The 22,395-nt window shown below is 41.0% G+C and overlaps 1 protein-coding gene across 2 annotated transcripts in view; it reads right to left on the reverse strand.

Annotated features, from left to right (window-relative positions):
• nrbp2a (nuclear receptor binding protein 2a) overlaps nucleotides 1-22,395 on the reverse strand; it is a 49,157-nt gene that overhangs the window by 15,413 nt on the left and 11,349 nt on the right. Inside the window, exons 1-3 of one of the 2 annotated variants that reach the window (XM_062993887.1) lie at nucleotides 7,640-7,685; nucleotides 2,959-3,081; nucleotides 398-499 (exon numbers count right to left, since the gene is read on the reverse strand). In XM_062993887.1, the coding sequence (XP_062849957.1) occupies nucleotides 398-499; nucleotides 2,959-3,036 (180 nt within the window). In that variant the 5' untranslated portion in view covers nucleotides 3,037-3,081; nucleotides 7,640-7,685. Of the gene's footprint in view, nucleotides 1-397; nucleotides 500-2,958; nucleotides 3,082-7,639; nucleotides 7,686-22,395 lie in introns of those variants that run through there. The other variant, XM_062993885.1, reaches the window with a different exon arrangement.

Here is a 22,395-nt window from a genome sequence, read left to right on the forward strand (position 1 = left end):
CCCCCCCACTGACATGTGTGCAGTGACCAACTGCTTCTTTTCACCTGTACGAGGCAGGTTCATACAAAAAGAGAGAGTCACGCACTGCACTCACCATCTCTGTGGAGATGATATCCACCAGCCCGCAGAGGCCGCCACTGCAGCAGCAATGAGGAATCCCTTCAACCTGCCCTCCCACAGACGTAATCAAAAGCACGAGACTGCTGCGCCAACCAAGCGCCAAAATAATGTTAATTTTCATAACACTTATCTAATATTGAAGATGTAACATTAAGATGAGGATCTGGCAACTTCCGATGAATCAGTGTGTAATTCTGGTAGTGCGCCTGTGTTGCTCAATATGTCGCTTGGGTTCTGAATGTGGTTTTGTATTGTACCACATGTGTGCATTTCTTACCCTGGCTCGGTTCTCTCTGGTGTCCAGCCAGTATTTGTGAAACTTGACAATGTTGGGGTGCTCCACCTGCATGAGGTTCTCAAACATTTCCCTGATTCTGTCCTACACACACACACACACACAGAAAAACACACTTCCTCTATCATTTCATTACACACAGACACACATCATAAGATTAATCACATTCCTGTTGACTAATCCCACCCTACGTGACTGTACGTGACACAGAGCATGCACTATTGAGTAAAGAGACTTAAACTGCTGCAATACTAACTCGGTTTTTTCACACATTGAGAAACCAGTTTGAGGCGGGGTGACTGTATGACAGCATATCATTATCACTACGCATGGGAGCAGTACCTGTCATATGTCACAGTATCTAAAACCAGTTGCTTTGAAGCTGTACATGAGAAATGGGGTTTTTTCTATTACTGTGCAAGCTATGCTTGTTTTTACCACGCAGTACAGTACAGTGTGGTCCAAATTCGAAACTCTTAAACTTTAATTGTGCCTGTTTTCTGTCAGAGAAATGGTACTTGGAAAGATAGCAGGACTTCTCTGGAGGTTGTGGGGTGATAACTAGTAGTAGACACGAGTAGTGTAGTCAATATTTTGTATGTAACCACCTGATCAATTTGTAATACACCAGTGCAAATATACATTTTTTAGATATGAAACTTGTATGCAAAGGCTGCGGCACTCCAAGCCATATAATACAAAGGATCATTTTTCATTTTCATTGAAAACGGTGAGCGTGAGAGGAGTAGTAATCGGTCGTGTCTGAGAGACTGAGAGACGCTTATAGTTCGGATTTAGCGCCATCTGATTTCCACATTTTTGGACGCTAAAAGAAGCTTTAAGGGGAAGAAGATTTTCATGTGATGATGATGTGAAAGCAGCATCAATGGATACGAGCTCAACCAAAAACATTTATGCTAATGGCATTACAAAGTTGGTACGACGCTGGAAAAATGCATCAGAAGACGAAGTAATTCTTATTAAATACTTTTAAAAAAAGTGCAAAAACGTTTTGAAAAACCCTCGTACATTCAGCTTTATATCAGCTTGAATATCTCAAATGAAATCCACACGTTCTTAAATGTCAAGTTAATCGGAACTGTGGAAGTCAAGGCCGGATCTGGAGGACATAGGCTCAGATAAAATTGCTTGTATGCTGACCAGACAGACAAAGGTTTAGCTGAAACGAATCAAGAGATGATGCATCGCGTCATCAAAAGGAAACCTTACTTTCCACCTCACTACAAAAGTCAACCACTGAAGTTTGTACAGCATCTAAATATGCCAGAGGCAAATTTGGAAGCAAAAACTGTGGAAAAACCCTCTGTATTCCTCCAGCACTTGTTCCAGCACCTCCACCACAGTAAAAGTGGGTGTTGCAGTGCAACTGTCCTCCAGTGTGCCTGTGGAGCAGCCCGACCAGCACCTCTGAGAATAGAACTTGAGTCTCTTCGTTGATTGGCCAGTGTATTCGGACTTCTGGGTCATTTAAATCACCTTGATAAAAATACCTGCCTTGTACCTGCCTTGGAGTTTTTTAGCTCCACCCATGTCACTGTTTAATATAATACTCTGTAAAAGGTGGAAGCATGGCTTCGTAACTGCATCCACCATTAGTCACTTTAACTTGCAAAACTCATTCATATTTTATTCATTCAAAGTTTGACTAACTGGTTTGTGACTAATGTTAATGTAGTGCAAATACACCGATCAGCCATAACATTAAAACCACCTCCTTGTTTCTACACTCACTGTCCATTGTATCAGCTCCACTTACCATATAGAAGCACTTTGTAGTTCTACAATTACTGACTGTAGTCCATCTGTTTCTCTACATACTTTTTAACCTGCTTTCACCCCATTCATCAATGGTCAGGACCTCCACAGAGCAGGTATTATTTAGGTGGTGGATCATTCTCAGCACTGCAGTGACGATGACATGGTGGTGGTGTGTTAGTGTGTGTTGTGCTGGTATGAGTGGATCAGACAGCAGCGCAGCGAGTTTTTAAATACCGTGTCCACTCACTGGCCACTCTATTAGACACTCCTACCCAGTTGTTTCACCTTGTAGATGTAAAGTCAGAGCCGATCGCTCATCTGTTTGAGTTGGTCGTCTTCTAGATCTTCATCAGTGGTCACAGGACGCTGCCCACGGGGCGCTGTTGGCTGGAAATTTTTGGTTGGGGGACTATTCACAGTCCAGCAGTGACAGTGAGGTGTTTAAAAACTCCATCAGCGCTGCTGTGTCTTATCCACTCATACCAGCACAACACACACTAACACACCACCACCATGTCAGTGTCACTGCAGTGCTGAGAATGATCCACCACCTAAATAATACCTGCTCTGTAGTGGTGCCGTGTGGAGGTCCTGACCATTGAAGAACAAGGTGAAAGCAGGTTAAAAAAGTACAATGTGCTTCTATATGGTAAGTGGAGCTGATAACATGGACAGTGAGTGTAGAAACAAGGAGGTGGTTTTACTGTTATTGCTGATCGGTGTATAATGCATGCTTGAAAATGATGCTTTTTTCGTAAACATACCTCGTGAGCCTTGAAGACCTTCTTGTCCGAGAACTGCACCTCATTCCAGACTACCTCCACTCCTTCCTCTGTGTCCATGGCCAGTGAGGCGCTCTCGATGCCCGGCACGTTCCCCTGGCTGAGCTAAAACGAAACAAAGCAATATACAAATCAAGCCATGGATCCCAGCTCTAGTGGGTTAACGTAATTTACCGCTGTGCCACCCTAGCACCAACAATTCGAGTTGTATTTATGAATTCTATTTTATTCTGCAAGATCGCACCATTTATTTTTATATTTAAAAGAGCTTGTCGGACATCCAAATCCAAAAGCATGAGCATCAGTATGGAACCCACCCCACCTTCCTTGCAGCTATAACATACTCTACTCTCAGAAGGCGGCTTTCCACAAGGTTTTGAACTGCGTCTGTAGGAATGTGTGCCAACTCAGTGCCATATGTAAGCACCAAACATATAAAGTCAAATGGTGTCTTATTCACTTCGTCCACACTTTGTCCACTAAACTGTAGTCACAAATTTGGTAGCATGTAATTTTATGCTGCATAATTGATTTAAGTGGGTAGCACTGTCGCCTCACAGCAAGAAGGTCCTGGGTTCGATCCCCAGGCGGGGCGGTCCGGGTCCTTTCTGTGTGGAGTTTGCATGTTCTCCCCGTGTCTGCGTGGGTTTCCTCCGGGAGCTCCGGTTTCCTCCCACAGTCCAAAAAACATGCAGTCAGGTTAATTGGAGACACTGAATTGCCCTATAGGTGAATGGGTGTGTGTATGTGTGTGTGTGTGTGTGTGTCTGCCCTGCGATGGACTGGCGCCCCATCCAGGGTGTTACTGTGTGCCTTGTGCCCATTGAAAAAATGGGATAGGCTCCAGCAACCCCTCCTCCCCTCGCGACCCTAATTGTATAAGCGGTTAAGACAATGAGTGAGAGTGAGTAATTGATTTAATAGACCAGTTTGCACTGGGTGTGGCTGAAACACTTTATATATGTACTTTTGGCCATATAGTAAAAAAAAAAATGCTAATATTATGCAACTACAAACTACTGAGAGTCTGCCAGGTTTGGTGTTAGGAAAATGTCATGCCAGATTGTGAAATTCTGTTTTTGTTGTGAAATTCTGCATAGTTCTGAGAAAACCAGTTTCACAGAACCCTAAATATGTGGGCAGATATATTTTGTATACAGTCTTCTAAATACTGTGGTTTTCTGAGAAGTTGATATAGTTATATATAGAAGTATACATATAGAGACGCTATTCCCTGATGGCTGTGGCCTCTTTAAGCAGGATGATGCGCCCTGCCACAAAGCAAAAATGCTTCAGGAACGGTTTGAGGAGCACAACAACCAGTTTGAGGTGTTGACTTGGCCTCCAAATTCCCCAGATCTCAATCCAATCGATCATCTGTGGGATGTGCTGACCAAACAAGTCCGATCCATGGAGGCCCCACCTCACAACTTACAGGAGTTAAAGTATCTGCTGCTGACATCTTGGTGCCAGATACCACAGCACACCTTCAGGGGTCTTGTGAAGTACATGCCTCGACGGGTCAGGGCTGTTTTGGCAGCAAAAGCGGGACCAACACAATATTAGGAAGGTGGTCATAATGTGATGCTTGATCGGTGTATATACACTACATAGTCAAAAGTATGCATGCATTTGCTGATGCTATTGTCGATGGGTATATAAAATCAGCTATACACATTACAAATACATGTTTTCAATTTAAAGGCAACAGTTTGGGGAAGGGGTATTCCTGTTCAAGCATGACTGTTCCCCTGTGCATAAAGCATGGACGTGTGGACGACCTGTAGTGGCCGGCAAAGTGCCCTGACCTCAACCCTACTAAACAGCTGGGTTAAGGTACTAGACTAGTACTTGAAAGGTTGCTGGTTCAAGCCCCACCACTGCCAAGTTGCCACTGTTGGGCCCTTGAGCAAGGCTCTTAACCCCCAATTGCTTAGAGAATATACTGTCACAGTACTGTAAGCCGCTTTGGATATTTAAGATTTAAGCGTCTGCTAAATGCCAAATATGTAAATGTTAATGTACTGAACACCTTTGGGACGAATTGGAACATCGTCTGTGAGTCAGGCCTTCTGATCCAACATCAGACAAATGCTAGTTTTACTAAATGGGCACACATTTGAACAGAAATGCCACAAATAAATGGAAAGCCTATCCAGGTACAGGGGGGCACAGTAATGCCAACAAGCTTATACTCAGGTGTGCACATACTTTTGGTCACATAGTGTGTAATATAATGAATAATGTTTTAATAAATATTGATTAGCCCTCTACATTGTTGTAATTTAAATAAGTGCTGAAAACATTCAAAATTCCTGAGCCCCTTTCACATCTGGTTTAAATGTAAACACACATAAAGAGAAAATTGTTTTCCACTTTGATTCTATTGTAAGTCTATTATTATTATAACCCTCAGTGTCCTTCAAAATATGCCCGGCTCATGCTGGGCAGCTGCTGGTTCGAAGTACTGAGCTGATTTTTACATGTCTATAATCCGTCTATACTATGATCATCTTACTTCTTTGCTATTATTGACTAATCGGTTTTCATATGCATCACAATAAGGAAACACTGAACGTTACTGGTTGGCATGATGTTTGCATAGGGACTGAATGCATGAATTCAACAAAAGAGTAAATATTTACAGAGGTCAAGCTGTTGATTAAATCCAACCTTGTGAGTACATAATGGGTTCATTGTGTACGGTGAGCACTTCGGGACCGGCTTCTTGAGAACATGAGGCTTTCCTAGAAATGTGTGTTTTTGCAGTTTTCGGTGCCCGCAGCTTCAGGAAACTGTTAGATATAGAATCAGTCCAGTCATAAACAAACTTCAGTAAGGGGTGGAAACAATTTTTAAATAACTCCACATGGAATGTTTACTGAAGGTCTAAGCACACACTGTCCTTTAGCAGTTATTAGTGAAGATTAAGGTTTATAATGTAAAGATTTAATCAGTTATTTACACAAACACAAGAAGGAAAAGCATCCATGCCCAACCGAACCACACAACAGTTTCCACTTTCCTGTAAAGACTTTTTACAAAATGTGAAATATGTGAAACAATTTGGGCACATTTACTCAAAACAGCATTTGTGAAGTCAGGCACTGACGTTGGACGAGGACTCACTCACAATGGACATACTAATTAATCCCAAAGTGTGTTTGATGGGGTTGATAGTCAAGTCAAGTCAAGTCAAATTTATTTATATAGCGCTTTTTACATGGACATTGTCTCAAAGCAATTGGACCGACAGACCAAAAACCCCTGTTGAGCAAGCCGAGGGCGACAGTGGCAAGGAAAAACTCCCTTAAAATTACAGGAAGAAACCTTGAGAGGAACCAGACTTAGCATGGACCCCAATCCTCTTTGGGTGGCCTGATAGGGGTAGTTCATTCACACCAAATTCACCAGCCTATGAATTTACTGACCTTGTCATGTCAGAGGGCCTTCCCTAATCTCTTTTTTTCTATTTTATTTATGTATTTTCTCCCATTTTAGCATAGTCAATTTGTCTTCCGCTGCTGGTCCCTGATTGCAGTCGAGGTGGGTATATTCCTGCTCATGCCTCCTCCGACCCAAGTGCAGCCCTCACATGGTTCGGTCATCCCGCCCCCTGGCAGAACCGTGTCTGCTGCAGGCACTGCCAATTATGCCCGCTAGATGGCACCCAGCCAACCGATGGCAATGCCGAGTTTCGAATCTTGACGCTGGTGTGCTAGCGGAATATCCCACTGCGCCACCTGGGCGCCATGGCCTTCCCTAAACTCTTGCAACAAAGTTGAATGACGTTATTTGTTTTACATAATAGATTTTATACACTCATTAGAACTTAAACTCAATTCATTTTCAATGAACAATAATCAATAAACATTTAAATGTCATGTTTCACAAGTACTATGGTCAGTAGCATAAACAAATGCCTGCACTAAAGAATTAAAAATGAATCTGTCTTGGGGCGCCCAATAATCCGCTAGCACACCAGCACAAGGATTCTGAGCTCATGGTTTCGAATCTCGGCTCTGCTACCGGTTGGCTGGGCACACTCTAGCGGGCACAATTGGCTAATGCCTGCAGAAGACAAAATTGACCTTCAGTCTGATGGGTGGGAAAGACCGAACTAACACTGTGTAAGGACCTTGGTTGCCCAGGGCTCCTGTACAGAAAGTGAAGGAGCGCAGAGATCGGGGCGTGGCTCTCCTTATGCAAAAACCGACCTCACGTGCAAATCCACCAAGTATGGGTAAATAAGAAGGTATGTGTTAAGGGTGTGTTAAGCAAATATACAACCTCCTTGCTTGTCGGGGGCCCCAAAAGTGAATTGGCTATGCTAAATTGGGAGAAAAAGGGGGACAAATGTAAGTCTCAATAGAGCTCATGCCAATCCACTGAATTTAGCTATCCCAACTGGGGGTTTGAGAGGTTCTAGCAGTATTGGGTGTGATTGCAAGGGGGTTGTGTGACTGTAATGGAAACGTAAATTGAAACATAGGTTCAAAATGCAATTCTTTATTGACCTCGTGAGTATAAATAAAAAAACAAATGTTGACAGAATTACTGAGTAGATTAGGGCTGGGCGATTTTCACGATTAATTCGGTTAATTCGCATGAACGTTTTCACCCGATGTTAGAATGTGACAATCGCGATTGTGTACATACTTACTTTATATTTTAATTAAAATACCAACAGCAGAAACTGACCAGACGCCCGCGGAATATAAATCAGGGAAAGTTTAATATAAAAAGGGCAAAAACAGTGTACAAAATCAGGTAGAGTCCAAAACCAGCGAAAACCAAAACAGTAAACGGAAGACAATAAGGATTATACACGGTAACGGTTAGATTCAGTAATAAGGAGCGCAAACACGATCGGCAAAACGACACACAAACAGAAGAGTTTAATTAAGATTCACTGAATCAAACACCGCTGAACTGAATCAAAATACGGAGCCGATGAGCGCGATCAGGATTGGCTGGAAAGTAACGAATTACATTTACTCGCGTTACTGTAATTGAGTCGTTTTTTTGTGTACTTGTACTTTTTAAAGTAGATTTTACAGCCTGTAATTTTACTTTTACTTAAGTAAGTTTTGTACTAAGAATTGTAATTCGCTACATTTTAAATCCACATACTGAGTAAAAAAATCGCGTCTGGGAAACTGCTGCAGCGAATTCTGCGATAGGGAGTCGGAGCTTTTGTCTCGGTTCCTTTAAAAGAGCCGTATGTATGTAACGACTCCCAAATGCGCGAATCGGTTCCTTTATTTTGGCTTAAAGGGCCGTTCAATAGAATCGAATCATTCTACGACACATAATAGTGGTTATACAGTTTGAAAGTTTTATGGGACTAAAATGACACATTACACATCCTTAAATGTTTAAAATGTTGTATCCATCCCCCCAAATCACAAGAGGACAAAATCAAAGCTGAGCTGAGTGATCACTTGATGCCCCCCCAATGTAGATACTGATACAGACTCACTCAGTGGTGGAAACAGCACAGTACAGGCTCGTGTTCCTTTTAAGAAACCTGTAAAGAACTTTTTGTAGTTTTTTTCCTAATGTAAGGAGGTTCTGCTGAACATTATTTAAAATAAAAGTTGTTTGTGAGCTATTCTTAGATATAGATAGATAAGGATATAGATAATTTAGATCTATTTTGTTTTAATTATTGTTAATTATTGTGATATCGTTATTGTTATAAAGTTTGAGTCCCTTAAAAGGATAATTATAGGTGGTGCTGTTACTATTTTTGCACTTCTGCAGCCTTTAATTACAATGCAAAAAAAGAAATTTGAGTCTTATTTTAATTGCATTATACAAGAACAAAAAAAATCGAAATCGTAATCGACAATCGGGTATAATTTTAAAATAATCGAGATTTTTTTTTTGGCAAAATCGCCGAGCCCTAGAGTAGATTACATTTTTTTTATTATAATAAGCTGTTGAGAGACTTATCTTGATTCCAGTTCAGTATTAGTTAGCTAAACCATTCTTTGTGGCTGCATAGAGCCATGACAACCATACGAACAACAAAATATCTGAAAACTCAACACACCTCAATATTTAAACCATTGCAGGTTCAACTCACAGAAATCTGACATAATAAAAGCTCACTTGGCTTCGAGTGTATTTTAAAACACTGTTAAAACCAGAGCCAAACCCCAAAGGTCTAATAAGTAGAAACAGAACACTTATAAATCCAGTAAGCACCTAAGACTTTAGCTCTAGGCTACCGTAAATCCGGCTACTATAAAGCCATACCGCTGCTTCTGAAATGAAAACAAATAGTGCCTTTATATCCTGTCCTGACAGGCTCCTGCTATAGAAACCTGAATTCGCTTCTATAGCTACACCCTCTTTTACAGTTACATGTACATGCTTTTTTGTACATGCTTCATGTACTGTATTTGTGTAGTTTTGCGGGTCGACCTCCGTCAGTCGTGTACAATCAGGGTGAATGTGTAGGGGAGTGTACGCCTCCGGGCTGACAGCACAGCTTTGTCATGTTTCTTAAAACTGTACACTGTCACTTTTTGAACCCACACTTGTGACGTCAACTTTAATAATGGCTTAATTACTGAAGATCAGGGTCACAGTGAGTTTAGGCAGGCGTACGCCCAGGACAGGGTGCTAATTAGGGATCTTTGAGATCGGATCGGGGTCGATCAAGGCATTTTTTAACTGATCGGTATCGGCTTTACTAATGCCGATCGTAATCCTGATTCTTTGTTTCACGTCAGCATGTCCGCTGTGTGGAAATACTTTAAATTGGAAAGTGAAACAAGTCCAGCAGCGACGTGTAATGTCTGCAATGCGAGCGTTTCACGAGGCGGTGGGAGCAGAGCTGCGTTCATTACTGTAGAATTTTACTATTTACATGGTGTGTGAGTCGAGTATGAAAACTTCAGGACCGTAACATACAGCTTTTACCAGTTTACGTGTTACAAGACTGAACGACATCTCAGTATCAAGCACTCTGATTGGCTTAGTTATGTAACCGAGCATCGTAGTGATGCACTTGCTTAATAAAGAAATAAATACACGGTATATTCACAAATTGTCGGGAGCATAACACTTTATTAACTTCTTCTGTTACGGTACCGAATAGCGCACAGCTAGAGTCATCGCGTTAGCCAAGCACGCTATTCCATGCACTATGGAAGCCCCAAAAAGCTCACTTCACTAGAGACGTCCATCAAACCAGTCACAATACAAGCACTTTAAGAACTGGCTTTCCTTCATAACAAAAGAGTGACTTTCCATTTTATTTTGGTATTCAGGTTTTACTGTAATGCTGTTAAGTAACTTATTTGGTTTTTTTTTTTATATTCAAGTTAAGCTGCTACACCACTTGTGAGTGGAGATTTTTGTTCATTTTTAGTGTATCACTGCATTAAACAGAATTGTGTTCTTTGAATGTAAAGTTCAAAGTGAAACTGTAATTATCACTCATTTTTACTACAATGCTGCACTAAGTTTGTTTACTTTTATTTTGTAAAAGAACATTAAGCAATAGCTTGGATGCAGGCAATTTTTTTCCTACAGCACTGCAGAGCTATTCAGTTGTTAAACATATACATTGGATTAATTTGAATAACTGTAATGTACTTGAAGTGTGCACTGTGTGGACAGTATTATCTAGTTCTTATCTAGACAATATCTAGAAAATACAAGTATCGGTTTGAGACTCGGTATCGGATCGGGATCAAAATTAATGATCAGGATCGGGATTAAAAAAAAAACGTGATCGGGACATCCCTAGTGCTAATCTACTGCAGGGCATTACAAATTTAGTGTAAATTATAAATTTATATATTATATTACAATCATAAGTCAATCCACCTAGTAGTATATTGTTGGGGGTTGGGAATAAAACAAACTACCCCTGCTGGCACATGGAAAGTAACTAAAGGCGAGTATCGAACCCAGGTCTCCTGAAGCTGGGAACCTTTAATATGGTGGTGTCACAGGATGCCTCCTCTAGAGCAAGTACATTTTTGTTCGACCTATCAGCTCCTATTAACTGTACATTGAAAAAATGTAAATTGTTTTTTTTTATGTATTTTACTCCTTTTCTCCCAATTTAGCATAGCCAATCGGTGGCTGGGGACCCCAATGGCGTCCAAGGAGGGTGTATATTTGCCTGACACACACTCCTTCCGACATGTGTGCAGTCCAACAATCCCTTCTTACTCACCTTTACTTCGGTGCATTTGCTTCCCGTACGGAGAGCCACGCCCTGATCTCTGTGCCCCTCCACTTTCTGTACTGGCACCCTGGGCAACCAAGGTCCTTACACAGCATTGATAAGCCCAACCCTTAGTCCGGTCTTTTTTTAACACAGCAGACTGGAAGCCAATTGTGTCTGCTAGAGGGCGCCCAGCCAACCAGTAGCAGAGCTGAGATTCGAACCCAGGAGCTCAGAATCTTGGTACTGGTGTGCTAGCGAATTATCCCACTGGGCGTAAGTGATGTAACTGTGAAGTAAACAACATCTAGGAGCAACAACAGCTCTACCTCAAAGTGTTCGGCACTACAAGGTCATAATACAAGACCATAAATAGCATACAACATAATAATCATGTATTCTTGGTTGGTTCTGCCCCTAGAATCAATGTCAGCACAAGAACTGCTAGTCAGGGGATTCAGTTATTGGGTTTTCATGGCCAAGCAACTAAACACAGACCTACAATCATAATGTGCAAGTTTTTATGTTTAGTGGCTATCTATACACAAGCCTAAGATCATCATGTGCAATACCCCAGACATATTACTGGCAACATTTATAGTTTCTACAGCCTGAATTTCTATAGCCCTACAGACACTTCCACAAGCACAGTGGACACTACTGTTTGCAGACTAACGGCTCCAACTTCGGAACTAGTTTGATCTCCCCAAACCATCTCAAAGAAAACACGGAACCTTTCTTGCTGAAGCGTCTCCTCTGTAACATCAAGAACGCGCTTTTCTTTGCACACACTGACGCAAGATTTCCACCTCAACCCGCAGGAAAGTCGGAACAATGTGGGTTGTGTAACCGCTCAGCCAAGCTGGAGGCTTCGGAAAAGAAGGCTCCAGATCCGAAAACAAATGCGCCCTGTTAGCCAGCGTGGCGGCGTCATACGGGCCTGGCAGAGGAGATTGATTTCTGAGGTGCTTGGGTGCTCGGAGCTGGCACAATGAGCTTAAAAAAGCAGTGCCAGGGTCTGCCTCGCACATCCTGGGAATCAGGGTGAATTCAAATGACTAGCTGGCAAAGTTTAGGAAAACAGACCCCCTTGGTTAAGCTCAGTAGTTGCCCACTTATAACAGAAATAAGGCACGCCATTGGTGCCCAGTAGCCAGGATTGTAGTAAACTATCATTTTCCGTCTGGCTGTACAGGCTTATTTTGTTGTAAGTGTAAGTGTTTTGCAATGGGTGCCTCAGGTACACAATCAGAGCTGTTTTGGGGAATTTACTAGAATCACATTATATACAAGACGTACAGGACATCAAGGCTCATCATAGCTGAATCACAGCATCCACAGCAAGTGTGTAAAGCTGTCAATCTAGTCTGGTGTTTAATGACTCTAAATTACTACGCTAATCCCTAAGGGATTCACACACTTGGCTACATTCTTCATTCTGTCATCTCACACACTCAAATTAAAGTCTGTAATAAGCTTCCTTTTATTAAATGAACAGCACACAGAAGAAAAAATGTAAGAAAGCCTCAAGGTTTCATGGTTTTAAATGACAGGAGGAGGTTCAAAGACGCCTATCAGTACTAAAAACTGTAGTAATGAGGTAAAAAGTGCACGTTTTGTCAGAACTTTAAATGCATAATTTAATTTCAATGTCATGGTTTACTACTGCTTTATTTTGGTCAGGGTTGCTGGGGGGTTGCAACACCCCCCCCCAACCGGCCTTCAAACTCCTCAGGCATTGTCAATCATATCTGTATGTAGACTCCCGACCAACAACAGCATTGCCGGGAATTTAAACCCTGGATCCCAGTGGTTCCAGCCCAAGAGCCTTTAAAGATATAATGTATATAAAGTACCAAAACCACAAACTGCAAAACAAATCCTAATAATTGTCTCTTAAACTTGACCGATCGTGACTTTCATGGTGTATAATGCATCATTAATCTGCTTTGTTAATCAAGGCTTAATAATATACTGTATGTCTGACTGATTGCTCTTGGCGCCTTTTACTATTTTCTATTCAAATCAAAGTACTGAAATAAAATACAGTACATCACAGTTTTACATTTTTCTGAGAGGCATCCTGCTCTCTGAACTTCCAGCACAACTTAAAAGCTGCAAGGTAATGAGAATGAAAAGACATTTCAGTTCACATTAATGTCAACATCCTGAAGGCTGTACTTGTTTGTCGGCAGATCATGGGCTATTGGCCACAGTCTAGGTCCTTTAGTTCAGAAGTCAAACCGTGATGCTTAATCATAAACAGCATCAACACCCCATCCAACACCTTTGGAATGAACTGGAATGCAGACTGCAAGCCACGTGTCATTGCCTGACCAACACTGATGCCTTTTGTGTCGAAAACTCATGGGACTGCTGGCAGTATACACATCTTTTCTGCTGTGCACTAGAAGGCAGACAGAAGGAGCGAGAGCACGAACTGTCTGAACACACTGATCTTGTCCACTGCAGCTGTTACGTAATGCGCCGGGTCTTAAAAGCAAACGGGCTCGTAACGCCGCGGCCTGGCTCAGCAGGTCTGACACTTGCTGTTCTTCCTAACACCTCTGTCATGGATGGATGGATAGATAGACAGACAGACAGATAAATAGACAGACAGACAGATAGATAGATAGATAGATAGATAGATAGATAGATAGATAGATAGATAGATAGATAGATAGATAGATCATCAGTAAACTTACATATTTATGGTTAATTTAATAATTATAACTATAAATACTTACATATATGGTACTAGGTCTATATACATGGCATTACTGTATATACATAATAATACTAATAAGCCTAAGTATAGGAATGGGAATACTAGGTATGTATTTTCATTCTTACACTTGTAGCCTAGCGGGTAAGGTACTGGACTAGTAATTAAAAGGTCGCTGGTTCAAGCTCCACCACTGCCAGGTTGCCACTGTTGGACCATTAAGCAAGGCCCTTAACCCTCAATTGCTTAGACTGTGTACTGTCACACTACTGTAGGTCGCTTTGGATAAAATCTAAAAATGCTAAATCCCAAAAATGTGAATGTATAATAATATTATGTATATAAGTAACATTAATGGGTAGATAATAAATTATAATAAATAATAGGTCCAGTGAGTAGTCCTGGGTGTTAGTGGTGGTAACGGTGTAGTGTTGTGTTCAGCAAGGTGACTGTGGTGGTGAGAAAACTGTATCTCCTCCCAGTGTTTAAATATAAAATATAAACGTCTATATATATTTAGCAGGTTAGAAGAGTAGCCAAATACTCTACTCAGGTAAATGACCTACACAGACATTACTGGCTATATCTGAGGGTCGGAGGGCTGAAGAATTTGCCACTGTTTGGGTTAAAAATCATTGCTTCACACTTACCTGCTTAGCTAGCATGGGCGAAGTGCATGCGGCAGGTACGTGAGATTTAAAGTATTTGTATATGTAACAATATTAACTATACTGTTAATATTATATCATAGCTGAATACTTGCTGATAACAAATTAGAAAGCAGCAAAAATGCTAATCGCTTATACATGACCTTTAACACCATTATGGTCACATTGTACACAGACTTATCAGACAAATGCTTTTACCATTTCAATGCTATGCGGCTCACCAGTTAAAGATAAAGTAAAGAGAACACTTGGCAGGATGGCAGCATGGGCCAGACGGTCACCTGCACTGGGTGGAAGGTTTGGTTCGGGATTGGGGTGGTGTAGTCAGGTGGATGGGTTGGATTGGTAATTTCATTTAATTGAAGGCACCATGGCAATGTGTATAAAGTAGAGTTTATATGACCGGACGCATATTTTAGATCCAAAAAAGAGGAGGTGTCCGGGTAAAAGAGGACATATGGTCACAATGGTATAAATGCTAGTGAACAACAACTGTCCGGTCATTAGCATTTAAAAACCTGAACCACAGTTACCTCTATAATACCGTTCCATCAGTCAATAATATCAAACATGGCTTAATTCTGCTCCACCAGCCACATCAATACAGACAGCAGTGTGTCCTGCATCCTATACTGTAATCAGATGATGCACTACATGGCCAGTATGTAAACACTCCTTCAAGCTAGCGGATTCAGTTATTTTAGCTTTGTATTGCTCACAGGAGCGTAAAATCAAGCACAGAGGCAGATAAACATATGCAGTGATGTGAGTTATACTAAGCAGTTTGCTGACTGTAATAGCATCACAGTCAGCCACTTGTCTACATACTTTTGACCATGTAGTGTATGCCTATTTAGTGAAAGTCCATTATGATTGTGACGTACTTGCACAGGAATGTGATTTTAATACAAAGTAATTGCTTTGAGCTTCACTATGAGCACGTTTTAATCATTTGCAAGCTAGTAAGAGTACAGCAGAGAAATATTGGGACACATGCTCTAGATAGATAGATAGATAGATAGATAGATAGATAGATAGATAGATAGATAGATAGATAGATAGATAGATAGATAGATAGATAGATAGATAGATAGATAGATAGATAGATAGATAGATAGATAGATAGATAGATAGATAGATAGATAGATAGATAGATAGATAGATACAACTTTATTGTCATTGCTCAGCACAGGTACAAGGCAACGAAATGTAGTTAGCATCTACCAGAAGTGCAAATAGTAGCATTGTGCAAAAAAACAGAGAATATCAGTAAACATATGTTTGTGATTAATATGAATATGAAGTTATAACTTTAGCTATTTACATATATGGAATTATATCTAGGTACATAGTACTATATACATAATAACAATAATATCAATAAGCATATGAATAACAATGGGTATGTATTATAATAATAATAGTAATAATAATAAAGATTAGTTAGGTATACATTATAATTATAACAGTAATAATAATAAAGATTAGTTAGGTATACATTATAATTATAATAGTAATAATAATAAAGATTAGTTAGGTATACATTATAATTATAATAGTAATAATAATAAAGATTAGTTAGGTATACATTATAATAATAATAGTAATAATAATAAAGATTAGTTAGGTATATATTAGTAATAACAGTAACAGTAATAAAGATGTGTAAATAATAACTATACAGCTGTAACTATAACTATATAAGGATGGTATATAGTTTGTTCTTTCATTACATTTTTGTCCCAAAAATGACAAAATCTGCTGCATTGGAATATACATACAGCCAAACTAATATTTGACGATTTGTTTCTTGACTCATTTTAATTTAATTTAGACGTTTTATTGAATCGATTTATTGGCAGAGCTTAAGTTTCTTTCCTGCACAGCAGCCTCAAAGCCCAAGCCAATATCAAGCTTACCTGACTGTAACAACTGTGTTTCAACAGCTTCTAATTCATAACAGGCTTTTTTTCACGGTTTCACCTTTCACACCAATTTCCTCTAAGCATACGGTACTTTTCCCGACCTTGGAAAAAGACCACTGTTTTACTTTGACTCTACTTTGACTTTGGGACCTAAAGTTGCTTGGAAATGGGTTCAAATAAAAACCTATAATGTGCTTTTTGAGAGCGTTTACACAAGGCATTTAGCAGACGCTTTCATTTGTGACAGAATGCTATACAATTGAGGGCTTAGGGGTCCAACAGTGGCAATTTGCCATTGGTGGGGCTTGAAGAAGTGACCTTCCAGCAGTGACCTACCCTAACCACTTAGCCACCACCCTCCTAGACTTTGACAATGTAATTCTTGTGGCTTAGTCCAATAGGTGCAGTCAAACTAGCTCAGTTTATGTATGCACAGACAACCACCAGATATAGAACTTTCTATACCACCAATGGCTTGCTGTATGTATATATTTGACCCAGCAGATTTCAACATCTTCATAAAACCCTTTATAAACGTCTAAATAAATCCCAAATTCAGGATTTTGAGGATATAACAGTCCAGTACCCTAATCACTAAGCTACCGCCATCCAAGACTTTATAATTGTTGCCCCCCAGTAAGTGGGGCGGTTTGTCAGGGTCTGGGAGGGAGTTAAAGTTGGGGATGATGGTGTTAAATTTGGGTCCCAATTCTTCCCCAGATTAACCACCATCATCCCCAACTTTAACTCCCTCCCAGACCCCGACAAACTGCCCCACCTACTGGGGGAGCACAGAGAGAGCTGCACACTGGCAGCACTCTATACACACACCTGCCACCAGGTGAGGGACAGTGGGTGACCATGTCTTTTTCTCTGTAACTGAGCTTTGGCAATACGAATGTCCTTATTTGTCATACCAATAAAGCTTCTTTTGAGTTGAGTTGAGTTGTAATTCTTGTGGCTTAGTCTAATGGGTGCAGTCAAACTAGCCCCATTTATGTAGGCACAGAGAAGCATCAGATATGATTAATAATAATCATTAACAAAGTGACATTATATAACCTTCTACACCACAAAATGAATTGGGTTGTTGTATGTATATTTGTGACCCAGCAGAATCCAACATATCTTTGGGAAAACCCCTATAAACATCTCAATAAATCCAAAATTCAGGATTTTAAGGATATAACAGATATAAGTTACCGTGGGAAAAATATCAAGGATTTAGAAGTGTGTTTTTTTTCCCAGACTGTTGCATAAGACAGCAAATGTTTCCCGTGACAGATACAGTCAGGCAGAGCAGCAGATTTAAAAGGTTTAGAGCTAAAATAAGACCCGGCACAGCAAATATTCATTCTTTACTTTAATGGTATTGCATAAATGTATCTGTGTTTGAGACTCAGACTTGACCCTAAAGCAACCCAACAGCAGCCACGGCGTTCTCAGTGATTACTTTCAAATGTGTATTGTGTGTTCTGCTCAACAGGAAATCCAGATCAGCCGAGATTACGGTGGGAAAAAATTGGGATTTTGTTTAATTCCTGTGTGAGTGATTGTTTTTGCTGTCTGGGTGCTTTGTCTGGGTTGAATAATTATGTAACCATGGACGAGTCCTTGGATAAAATTATATTTGTATGATTTTATTCCACTTCTCCAAATTGCTCACCCTCTGGTAGCTATTACGGCCTCCTCTTTTTAAGAAAGGGTTTAATATTCACCAGCAGTGCCCAACCACAGCGCTTTTGTAGCTAGCTTAAATAAATATCTGCAGTCATGTCCCAAAATGCGTGGGTTTCCTCCGGGAGCTCTGGTTTCCTCCCACAGTCCAAAAAACATGCAGTAAGGTTAATTGGAGACACTGAATTGCCCTATAGGTGAATGTGTGTATGTGTACGTGTGTCTGCCCTGCGATGGACTGGCCCCTACTATGTGCCTTGCGCCTACTGAAAAGCTGGAATAGGATCCAGCCCCACAGGTGACCCTAATTGGATAAGCGGTTAAGAAAGTAAGTGAGTGAAAAGCCTAAAAAGAAAAAAGAAACCGACTGTATATTAATAGCCATAATTTTTGATGCATTGTTTGTGTGTCAAATCTTTTACCATTTTTGGCCACGCAGTGTCCGCAGACTTTTGGCCATATACTGTATCAGGTGGCTTCATTTACCTTAACTAGCCAGCATCTAATCTGAAGGTACTGATGCATCAAGATAAATTTCACTGTCGTGTTTTGTGTTCACTTTAAGCGAGAGCAAGGTGTCCAAACTTGAATAACAATACAATTTATGTACTGCTACTCAATGTTAATTCAGAATTCACTTAACCCTATAATGGTCCGCTTAGCCATTTCTAAATACATGGATAAAAAAGCTGTATTTAAATAATCTTGTTTGGGCCGTATCTACTTCTTGGTTGACGTGTTAAACTCAAAAATATTGGTAAATGCGTATAAGAAAACTGCCTTTCGTGCTTGTTAAATCCTGAAAATGTAAATAAACTGTAAAGAACTGAACATTTTTTTGATGAATGATCTAACACATCGCCTCAAAAACCCTTCAGGACTTAAACAGCATTCCACAAACAATTAAGCTGCTCTGGGGGCAAATGGCAACCCTACCTATAGATCTTTGACGTATCTGTACAGTATATATGTATACTATATGGCCAGAAGTACATGGACGCCTTACTTTGAGCTTGACATCCCAATTTTAAACCATTTGCATTATATGTAATTCCTCTCAGTCTTCACTTTTCTGGTCTTCTGGTAAGGCTTTCTACAGACTCTTCGAACGTGTCAGTTAACAAAAACGTTTGTGATGTCAGGCACTGATGCTGGACTAGAAAGTCTGGTTCACAATTAATGGTTATGTTTATTACAAAGGTGCTTAGTAGGGTTATGGTCAGGGCTCTGTGCAGGCCACTGGAGCGACACCATGCAAGAATAATCAACATCAGACTATTTTTATGGACCTTGTATTGTTCACAGGGGCCTGCTGGGTCTGCTCCAAAGTGCTGCCACAAAATTAAAAGCATATTACTTATTTTAAATGATTGATTTCATACATATGCAAACAATAAGTGGAAAAAGCTGAAACAACCGAATGTAATAATTAGGAAAGGATGTCCATTATACTGTATATATAGGTGTATATATAAGAATAAATATGTATAAAAAGTACCACTTAATTCTTATACATAACCAAATACCTAACCAATATACTAAACAAGCGGTTGGTCACATCTAAATAAAGAGAAATTGGGTAAAACTAAGAAAAAAGCTAATAAAATAAAAATAAAATTCTTTACACTACACTGCTTCTTGTACCCCATCAGCCCAAAATCCACATTTAGTATAGCTATTTTTGCTGATCTCTTCTAGGGACTGTGGTGTTTACTAACCCCCTTTTCCTAGAAACCAGTCAAGGGTACATTTAGCAATAGGGCAGGGAATACCAGATGAATGGTTTCATGCAGTAAATCTTACGGCTCTGGCCGCATGGCTTTACTTTAGATTGGCCCGGTGCCACGCTGGTCTCTCTTACACTCCTGACTAAAGCTGCTGACCAGGAGGAAAACGTGTAGTAAACAAGCAGTAGCTCATTCATTGTGAAGAACTCCGATGTGGGTGCTGACAGCAAGCTTCACTGATGCTATCTTGCAGTTTAGATGGCGAAATGCAAAACAGCCCCTGCACTGACTGAAAGTGCCAAACCCAAAAATACCTCAAGCTTGTGGGATAAGATCAACCATATTCAAATAGGTTCAATTAGAATTTCCCCTCTACCAAAGCACATCTATGCAAATATTTAATTATTCATCTATTACATAGTCATCCACCTCACTAACTACATTATCTACATCATCTCAGGAACAGCAGGGATGGGAATCTTAGAAACACTGCATTAGGCTAGTAGGAGTAGCCAGTCCACCTGCTGGTATGGACTGGGGTGTGATGAGTAACCAAAATACCCCAAGTCAATGGTTCTCAAACTCATGGACCCCATTTCTCACTCACTTTCTTAAGCGCTTATCCAATTAGGGTCACGGGGAAGGGGGGGGGGAGGGTGCTGAAGCCTATTCCAGCTTTTCAATGGGCGCAAGGCACACAGTAACACCCTGGACGAGGTGCCAGTCCATCGCAGGGCACACACGCATACACACACCCATTCACCTATAGGGCAATTCAGTGTCTCCAATTAACCTGACTTCATGTTTTTTGGACTGTGTGAGGAAACCGGAGCTCCCGGAGGAAACCCACGCAGACACGGGGAGAACATGCAACTCCACACAGAATCGAACCCAATACCTTCTTGCTGTGAGGCGACAGTGCTACCCACCGAGCCGCCCATGGACCCCACTTGTATGCAAAAAAAAGAAATAGAAAAATGTACTAATAAATATGCAGACCCTTATAGATTAAATGAATTTATGGTCTATGACCCCACCACGGACCCCAGTTTAAGAACCGCAGTCCTAAGCCAGTCCTCCATGACGCCCACAGCCAAATGTTGTTATACAAATGTCCAAAATTATGGTTCAATATATTAATTTCTGATTTATTTCTGTTTAGACATGTATAAGAATGAAGATGATCAAGGACATTTCAGTGTGACTGAGTGAGCGTGTGTGATGCCCTGCGATAAACTGGCATCTCAGACCGGCTGTAACTCCACCTTGCGCCCGGTGTTTCTGGGAAACGCTCCAGATCCACAGCAATGCTAAACAGGACAGTGGATGGAGTGGATGCATAAATAAATAAATGAAAGCTGTACGGCCTGAAAGTAAAGGCTTGATGTTGGCAGATGACAGTGCAGCTGGAGAGAGCGAAGACCAACTACCCTGACCCCCATGCCCCCCGCCTCGCCAGTCTGTTGACTTTGCTTCATTTGGGGTCCAAGAAAAACATGTAGTATATATAACTAACTAAAACATTTAACAATCAAAACAAAGACAGCAATAGATACAAAGAGGAAAGGAGCACGACAAGGGGGTGAAAAAGCGACCTCGGGAGTTAAAGAGCCGCCGGAGGCACGGAGAACCCACAGACAGAGACAGATGTGCCTGCTATGCAGAATCTTGAGCTTAAGCATTCTCTAAGTGTCCTTGTCGGTGCCTGCATGTCCGAGCCGACTATAGTAATGAAAGTCCAATTATGCAGACAATAAACCGAACTGACTGCCCTGTGTTTTACCTACCAACCAGAACTAAACATCCATACACTCAAAATCAGCACTGATTCCTCTGCCCAGAGAGCAAGAGGCCTTCTGATCGCACAATCTTCTGATCTCATTACTGTCCCCCATGCTGCCAGCGTCCTTGACAAAAACACTAAGGTCGAGTCTGGCAGACCGTGACCACAGTACTGCTTTTTTGGACCGGCTAATGCAGAAGTAAAGCTAAAACAGGCTGAGGTTTTGAGGTTTTTAAGTTATGCTTGGCCAGACTTGGCGAATCCGCAGATGGGGACCCCAATGGAGTCCAAGGAGGGTGTATATTCGCCTGACACACAGTCCCTTCGATCAATCCCTTCTTTTTCTCTCATACTTTGGTGGATTCACAGCATGAGGTCGGCTTCGCGTACACACAGCCACGCCCCGACCTCTGCGCTTCTCCACTTTTTGTACAGGCGCCCTGGGCAACCAAGGTCCTTACACAGTGTTGATAATCCCAGCTCTTATTAGTCCGGACTTTCCCACCCAGCAGACTAGAGTCGAGATTCGAACCTGGGAGCTCAGAATCCGGGAGCTGCACCACCTGGGTGCCTTCCTACATTTATTTCAACAGAACACAAATAATTTCCATAGTGTTCCTGCCTGCCAGTGTTTCCAGAAGGTTCCAGGACTCGTCACAACCCTGACCGGGATGAGTACAGGGTGCCTGCAATGGTAAATTTGGTGGGAGGACTGATTCATAG

This window comes from Trichomycterus rosablanca, chromosome 4 (assembly GCF_030014385.1).
Source record: "Trichomycterus rosablanca isolate fTriRos1 chromosome 4, fTriRos1.hap1, whole genome shotgun sequence".
Taxonomy (NCBI): domain Eukaryota; kingdom Metazoa; phylum Chordata; class Actinopteri; order Siluriformes; family Trichomycteridae; genus Trichomycterus; species Trichomycterus rosablanca.